Below are 7,982 nucleotides of genomic sequence, written 5' to 3'. Positions count from 1 at the left end.
GCAGGGACAAGCCGGCACGCACATCCAAGGGGCGATGCTGACCTACACCAGCAGAGGAACTGATATCAGCCCCCTGCACCTTTAAATGCACGCAGGACGCCATATAGGGCCCATCCAGAGCAACTGGCAACTCTTGAGGGGTAATCCACGGCCTATCCCCTCTCTGTCCACTCTGTATAGCTGTGACTCCTACCCTGCCCCCAAATTCTCCACCGCTCGCCCCAACCGCTCCCATTTTCCCAGCTACAGCAGGGTTAGAACCCACCGTCCCCAAGCCCAGGCAGCCCCATCACGCCAGCTGAAGGAGAATCTCCACTAGCAGTATAGGGGGACTGATACACAGAAGCCCAGCTTTGGTTCCAGCCGGTAGAAGGCAGCAGTGCACAGACACACCAGCCAGCTCGCTGCTTCCCACCCAAGGATCCTGGAACGCTTTACGAAGAGAGGGACCCACTTTACAGAGAAGTGACATGCTCAGTGTCCCACTGCAGCTCCAGGGAGAGAACCCAGGAGTCCTGGCTACCAACCCCCCACCTCTAACCCCTCCCTTCCTAGAGCTGGGCACAGACCCCAGGAGTCCTGGCTCCCAGTCGCCTGCTCTAACCACTAGCCCTCCTCTCCCAGCTGGGTACAGAACCCAGGAGTCCCGGCCCCTCGCCTCAGCCACTGTGGCCCCTGCATGGGAATGTTGCTACGTGCAACCCCTCCATTCTGTGCCGTTGACCCCACCCCTAGGCTCACTCTAGCCCCGCCCCGCGCCCCGCCCCATGCCCCCCCGGGGGGCGGAGCTCAGGGGCCGCAGCGCTGCAAAGCCAGGCTATTTAAAAGCCCCCGGGCGGGGGCACATGGCCCCGCGCGCACAGACACCCGCCGAGACCATGCCCTCGGATCTGCCGACCCCCTTCGTGGAGCTGGACGAGCCTCTGTGCAAGGTGGGGGAGGATCTTCCACTGGCGCGTCACTTACTTTTGCAGGGGGGGGGGGGGGGGGGGGGTCCCCCCCCCCCCCGGGGCCGGTTCCCGCCGTGCTCCGAGCGGCTGCGGGGCAGGGAAAGCCCCAGCGGGGCAGCGTTCCAGGCCCGGGGAGATGCAGCAGCGAGTCCCGCTCTCCTGGCGGCCCGCTGCCTGCCGGCGGCTGTGGCACCATGTGCTTCCCCCGCTGTGATGTGCCGGGGGGAGGCGGATTTTTGCAGGGTGCGGGGGCTTGGCTCCTGGCTGCGTCTGAGTGAGCGCCGCGCTTCCCCTAAGGGGGAGGAAGAATAACGCCGCTCCGAGTTCCCCCCCCGTGTAAACCCCCTCGCTGGCTGGAGGGGCAGAGCGCTTTCCCCCCCCCCCCCCACCCCTTGGCAATTCGCTGGCGCTTCCACCTCTGCGTTGGAAAGATGAGAACAGTCTCCCCCCCCCCCCCCCCCCCCCCCGAGAGTTTTGCTTTGCTTTGCTTTCCGTTTTACTCTGCGGGGTGGCTGGCCTCACGCGCGGTTTTTTCCAGGGGGGGGGATTTTTCTCAGCAAGAGGGGGAGGGAAATAGCGCAGCGTTGGTCTAAAAGGGGCTTGGGGAATTCGTTGTAGCTCGGTTTTCAGGCTGCAGGGCGATGCCAAGTTAGTCTCTGGCTCCGATCTGGGGTGATGCTAGCGGGGCCTGGTCTCTTGCCTCCGCAACCATCATCAGGCCAGCGGCTGGGTCGCCAAGCAAATCTGGGTCTGTTGATTGACACCCGCTGTGGGTCTGACCCTGGGTTTCAGAGATTCACCCCCCTCTCCTCCCTTGCTTCTGAGTTGCAGCAGACCAAGGCCAGGACCCCAAAATGCCCCTGCTCCGAGCAGTCGAGTTTTGTAGCGGGCCGGGGTGGGGCTTTATTTGCTCAGCTTGGAGAGGAAATAAGTTGCCTGACTAAAACACCCGAGTGCTTTCTTGAGGCCCCGGTGTGAAACCTGGCGCGCGTCTCTGCGCTCCGCTGACGAGGCTCTGAAACCGAACCGTGCTCTTGCTCAGACAGGTCGCAGCTGGGACTGGCTCTGTGCTAAAACCGTCAGCGGCGTGTGCATGGCGCGTGTTTGCTGCAAGTTAGGGAAGTGGGAACAACTTTCTTCGCTGTTGCTGCAGCCAGGTCTCCTTATGGCTGTGGAGCGTGGGGCTGGCTGATGTTGCAGGGGCCGCCTTTGTTCACACACTCTCCCTGCAGATGCCTGGGGGGGGAAGCCCAGGTTGGGGGCAATGGGCATGACGCCCACTGGCTTCGATTGGTGCCGTGCCTGGAACGCTGAGCTGGGATCTGGCCTCCCCTCTGGACAAAGCCCTGGGGGAAGCGAGGTGCCGTATCCCCTCCCTGCAAGGGTCTTGTGCCCCTCTCTGTTGCCTGGGTGCCTTTATAAAAGGCTGATCTGCTTGTATTCCATGTAATACAGTAGCACCCCGCACACAGATGGTCCATGCCCTGAAAAGCTCCCAGTCGAAGGCCTGTCACACCAGTGGAGCTGCAGCGGTGGGCACTTGCGTACTGGAGCATGGGAGTCCCAAGGTGGTGTAAATCTGAACCAAACTTCCCTGTTTAGATACGGGGTGGATGGGGAAACTGAGGCACAGGGCGAGGGCAGTGACTTGCCCAGCAGCAGAGCTGAGCATAAGCCCAGATGTCCTGAGCCCCAGTCCAGCACCCTGGCCATTAGATCATGCTGTCACCCCCACCCCACCCCCTCCTCACCAGGTTCCAGTGGCCCTCATTAGCGCATCATTAACTAGGCTCATTACCAAGACTGAGCACTGTGGGGGACCCTCCCGACCTACATGTTCAAACTTCTCACCATCCTGTTCCGGGGAGCAGCTCCTTGGTCCCTCTAGTCAGAGATTCTTCCCAGCTTCGTAGGGAGCTGCAATCTGTGGGCCTGCCAGCCCCCCCCCGCCCCAGTCCCGCTAGCCCAGCAGGCCCCAGACAGAGTAATCTGCTAATTGCATGAGCTGTGTGGTCCAGCCCTGAGCCGGAGGCACGTGGCTCAGCTCCCTCTCCCGGGCCTTAATCGCTTGGGGCAAGTGCGTAGCGACCTCCTGGCGTGGCTCCCGGGCTGGGGCGTGGCTTGCAAAGCTGTTGGCGTCGACCCCTAAACTGTTTGGCTGCCCCTTCCCCTGGCGCCGGGCTGTAGTGTTGCAATCCCACAGCTGTGATGGTCTGGGTGGCCGTCTCCCTGCTGCACTCCCGAGATTGCTGAGAGCACCTCTCGTGGCAGGGCTAGAACCCTGATTTCCTCCCCCTTCCCCCCTGTTTCTGAATCCCTGCTGCAGTGTAGGGGGTCTAGGACAGCTCTGCAGTTCTGATTCCATCCAGCAGAGGGCAGTGTGCTATGCTCTTCCCATGCTGTGCAAGGGCTCCCCACGGTCTGTAAAGCACTAGATATCCCTGCTGTGAAGGTGGGGAAACAGAGGCACGGCAAGGGAGGGAAGTGGCTTGCCTCATGTGAGTCAGCGGTGGCAGGGGTGGGGGGGAATGGGCACCCAGGAGTCCTAACCTCGCTTCTAGCCTGGTGCTCTAACCATTAGGCTCTCCTGGCTGCTGCGCTGCCTCCTGCTATAACCAACTTCCCCTCTCTGCCCTTGCAGGCCTTCCTGAGGCTGAACGTGAGGGAGGAGCCTGGCACCACTGCAAGAAGCCCGGGTGGGTACCAGCGCGCTTTCTCCGCCTGCCCGGCCGTGCTGTCCAGCGGCACCGAAGCCTTGGAGGACGCTTCCGGTGCCACTGATGCCCTCTGGTCCCTCCACGGCCGGTGGGGCTGGGCGTCGGCGCTGCCCTGCACCAGCCTCCAGCGCATCCCCTTCCGGGCGGAGCGCTCAGCCAGCGTGATCGAGGGCTGCCGGGAGGGCGGGGCCACCTCGTCTCGCTACAAGACGGAGCTGTGCCGCACCTACGAGGAGAGCGGGGCCTGCAAGTACGGGGCCAAGTGCCAGTTCGCCCACGGGGCCGGGGAGCTGCGGGGCCTGAGCCGGCACCCCAAGTACAAGACGGAGCTGTGCCGGACCTTCCACACGGCCGGCTTCTGCCCCTACGGCTCCCGCTGCCACTTCATCCACAATGCGGACGAGCAGCGCCGGCCCCCGCGCCTGGGGGGTCGCTCCCCGTCTTTCTCCCGCAGCACCTCCCTCTCGCCCCCGCCCTCCGCCTCCCCCAGCCCTTTGCTGCCCGTCCCTCTAAGACCGGCTGGGTCCTGCTGCTGCCACCATCCGGCTGGGGATCCCCCCCGTGTGGTCCCTCTGGCCGGCCCCCCTGCCACGCTGGGCCAGGATGGAGCAGGGGGGTGCCTGGCTGCCCCTGATGCCTTCACCTTCCCCGGGCAGCTGTTGCTGCAGAGAAGCCCTTCGTCCGACTCCCTCTCGGATCATGAGGACTCGGGAGGCAGCAGCGGGTCCGAGTCACCGGGCCTGGGGCCCAGCGGGCGCCGGCTCCCCATCTTCAGTCGCCTGTCTGTCTCCGACTGATGGGTGCGCGGCGAATCTCCAGCACTGCGGGGCGCCTCCCTCCTCCTCCACCTCGCTGGGGCGAACGCTTACATTGCTGCTGGTCAACCTAAGTGCCGAGGCGGGGGGATGGAGGGGGGGAGATAGTGAACTTCAATCTGGGGTCAGAGCTGGGGGGGTAATGGGGTGGGGGTTAGTGATCAGCTGTGTAGGGCCAACCTCAGTCCCGACCCCTCAGGGATCCGGTGATTAATAATCCAAGGGCTGGATCTTCTTCTTCTGGTGTGCGTCGGGGCTAATTCCATTCCACTCCTGTTGGAATCTCCCCAGCAGCACAGAAGGGAGGGGAAAACTAAGTCAGGGAAAGGGGGGGGGGCTTCTCCCCCTCCCCCATCACCATGTGCCTCATACTGTTGCTTATACCAGGACATATTGCTTCTGGATCAGACAGAAACAGTCTTGCATGGGTGTAAATAACCACACAAGGAGGAAAAACCCCTCCTGGCATCAAGTGTGGACACAGTCTGGGCAATTCCTGCTGTGTGCACAAGTTGCTGTGATTTGGGGGGAGGGGGAACGTTGTGTGAGTCTGGGCCCAATTCTACTGCTCTGCATCGCGTGTAGCTGTTTCCACCAGAGCTAGCTGCCGCTGCGAGCAGCAGAGCCAGTGAGAATCAGGAGCCCCTTTGTAGCACTAAAGCTTTTGGGGAGTGCAGGAGGGGATGTGACGTGAAATGGACAAGGTGCTGAAACTGACCAGCCTGGCTGCAGAGCAGCCTAGGGCAGGGGAGGTTGGGAATAGAAGGGAAACAGCTTTCCTAAGCCTTTTCGCTTCATTCCTCGGCGCAGGCGGCTGGTAAAAGGAGGAGGTTGCGGTTTTAAAGAGAGGATTATGACCCCTACCCTTCTCAGTGTCCCGAACAAGCCCTGTGGCCTTGATAGCCTCCTGTTGCAGCTGGTGGGCTCTGACTCTGCCCACTAGCTGCTTGTCTCAGGCTAAAACACCTGAGTGCTATTGATCTGGGAGGAGTTGGTTGCCACCATGTGTCGCTTGCTGCTACCCAAAAGGTGCCGCTCCAACTCCCTGCAGCCAGGCTGGGCTGGCTCTGGTGCTTAGGAAATCTCTCCACAGGGCGTGCTCGTTTCCAGCCAGGGGAAGAGGGGGTGTCTAGCAAGGAACTGGTGGCTGATTGGACCCCCCCTTGGTGCCCAGGTATAACTAAACTGGAGTGTGGTCCTCTCCTCCTTCACTTCTGACATCCCAGGGTTGGGGGGTCCTTATCCTCAATCTCCCATTTGATAAGTGATTCCTCCTCTTCTGAATTAATCCCCAAATTCGTTCTAAGTGGCCAGCCAGATTTCTGCCCCCAGCCTCTCTAATCTCCACCCTAGTGGTCTAAATCCTCATGGGGTGGAGGTACAGGCTGCCTCTTTGCATGGCAATCAGGTGGAATATGGCAGCAAATTACCCAGCATGGGGCCGGGCGGGTGTTGGGCAAGCAAGCAGAGCTGGTTTGCACCATGCTTTGAATCCCAGGCCAGATTTCCCCCCCCCCCCCCCGATAGTGCTGTTCCAGCTTTGAAACAAGGAGATCAGACTCTCTGCTCTTATGGGCTGAATCACTTGAGGGCCAGATTCTAAAAGAGGCTTTAAATAAACCCAAATGGGCTCCTGAATTTCTCCCCCATCCTTCCCCTCATGTTTCAAATCATCTGCTATTCTCTGCCCCTCCTCACTGGGCTGGGAATAGAGCAGTGTTTAGATTATGACTTAATTTCACAGCCCCTCCCTACAGGTAGGATAAGACCTCACCTTTTCTGCAGTATCAGTCTGGCTGGCAGTGGAGACTCTAGGTGTGTCTTTCCCCCTAAAAACCTCTTCAGTTATTTTGAAGAAAACAATTAATCTTTAACAGGTAGAAGGTGTAGCCTCTGTCTGGGTAGCGTAGCTGGGCCAGTATCTAAGGCAAAGGGTTTTCAAAGATGCTTTGGGGGTAGATTTGGAGCATCTGCTGCAGTGGGAATAATCTAAATTCCACACACCTGATCAGACCTGTGCATCTAAGGGCTTCTCTGCATGGGGAGAGATTGACCCAAATTGCTTCCCGTGTGTGGATGCTCTTTTTTTTTTCTGGAATAATTCATGGGCTTCCAAAGTATGGCAACAATTCTGGAATAAAATTTGCTCTGGGATGGAGCATTGACAGAGGGAACAATTCTGCAATAGCAATTCCAGTCAATAACCTCACACTGACCAGCCCTGCATCAAAAGTTAGATTGAGGCTTTTCAAATCTCAAGGTTTTTATTATATTTTAAACTATTTATTGTCTTTAAAAAAAAATCCTATTTCTGATATTTGGAACCAAATCTTTTTAGAGGAGCATGAACTTACTTTGGTTTGTTTGTCCTATATACTGAAACTTCAGGACCAGCACCTGCCTTAAGTATCTGACTGTGACCTTGTTGAATCTTTAACTTATTGTAAAGTTGTTTTTTGTTTATTTATAGTGGTTTCATTCTGCTCTCTTTTATGGGTCTATAAAATTAATATAATGAGTGACTTTTTTATGGATTGTATCTATTTCACTTATCTGACTGTAATAAAACTGTCTGTCTGCATCTCGCTATCTGCTTAAATTATTAGGTGAATGCTTTTTGTTTAATTGATTGTTTTGTATCATATTAGTAACTTCTGGAAGAAAATTGCCTTACTCCAAAGACTAATCAGTCTAGATCCTGACCTTGCGAATACTTAAGCACTTGCTTAACTTCAAGCTTCTGGAGCAAAGCCCATGTTCACCTTTAGCAAGGGCGTTGGCTGGCTCCGTATTCATGAGGGCGGAAATTCAGCAAATCACTCCGCCTTAGATTACACAGAGAGTGCTAAGATCTTGGAATGCTGTAACTAAAAATGGCGGAAACTCCCAGCCCAGGACTTCAGAGACTTGAGCTCTGCTATGGGCTGTGCTGGGTGACCTTGGGCAAGTCAAATTAGTGTTCTGCCTCAGTTTCCCCCTCTGTCAAATGGAAGTGACAATACTGCCTTCCTTTGTAAAGCTCTGTGAGATCTACTCTGAAGAGCTAGGGCTTGTTAACTTGGAGGATTTGGCCATATGTTGAAATTCCCTCCTCTTTTTTTGTTTAAAAAACAAACAAAACCCGTCTTGTTTGGGGTTTTTCCCCTGAAATTTTCCACTTTCAACACTTTTTCTTAGGAGATGTCTCTTTTTTTCCCCCCCTCTCCCCCCCCATCCCCCCCTGGACAACTACTTGACTTAATTCTATGTTGAGTGGGGTGAGGTTTTTCAAAACAGGGGTGAAGTATTTTCTTTGCCTGAACCCCCACCACTCGCTCTGGAATTTCCCCTGATTAAAAACCGTGGCAGTTCAGTCCCTGGTGAGACTAAAGCAATACAGTGTTTGGCTGTAACGGGGTGCATCAGCTCTGCTGTCAGATGTCATCTGGCACATCTGTCTTGGGTACCCAGCTGGTGCCCCAGCACTCAGCACCTCAGTCTCCATCCCACTCATCCTCTCT

The 7,982-nt window shown here is 57.0% G+C and overlaps 1 protein-coding gene across 1 annotated transcript; it reads left to right on the top strand.

Moving 5' to 3' along the window:
* The first annotated feature begins 846 nt into the window (after nucleotides 1-846).
* On the top strand, nucleotides 847-7,063 carry LOC137158835 (mRNA decay activator protein ZFP36L1-like). The gene is made up of 2 exons (XM_067556760.1): nucleotides 847-932; nucleotides 3,592-7,063. Exons 1-2 carry the CDS (start codon nucleotides 879-881, stop codon nucleotides 4,462-4,464), a joined length of 927 nt encoding a protein of 308 aa, XP_067412861.1. The 5' UTR covers nucleotides 847-878; the 3' UTR covers nucleotides 4,465-7,063.
* The last annotated feature ends 919 nt before the right edge of the window (nucleotides 7,064-7,982 follow it).

This window comes from Emydura macquarii, unplaced genomic scaffold, assembly GCF_026122565.2.
Source record: "Emydura macquarii macquarii isolate MOO-44397 ecotype Brisbane River unplaced genomic scaffold, CSIRO-AGI_Emac_v2 contig_1790, whole genome shotgun sequence".
NCBI lineage: Eukaryota > Metazoa > Chordata > Testudines > Chelidae > Emydura > Emydura macquarii.
The sequence above is the reverse complement of the archived record's forward strand: the minus strand, read 5'-3'. Positions and strand labels throughout refer to the sequence as shown.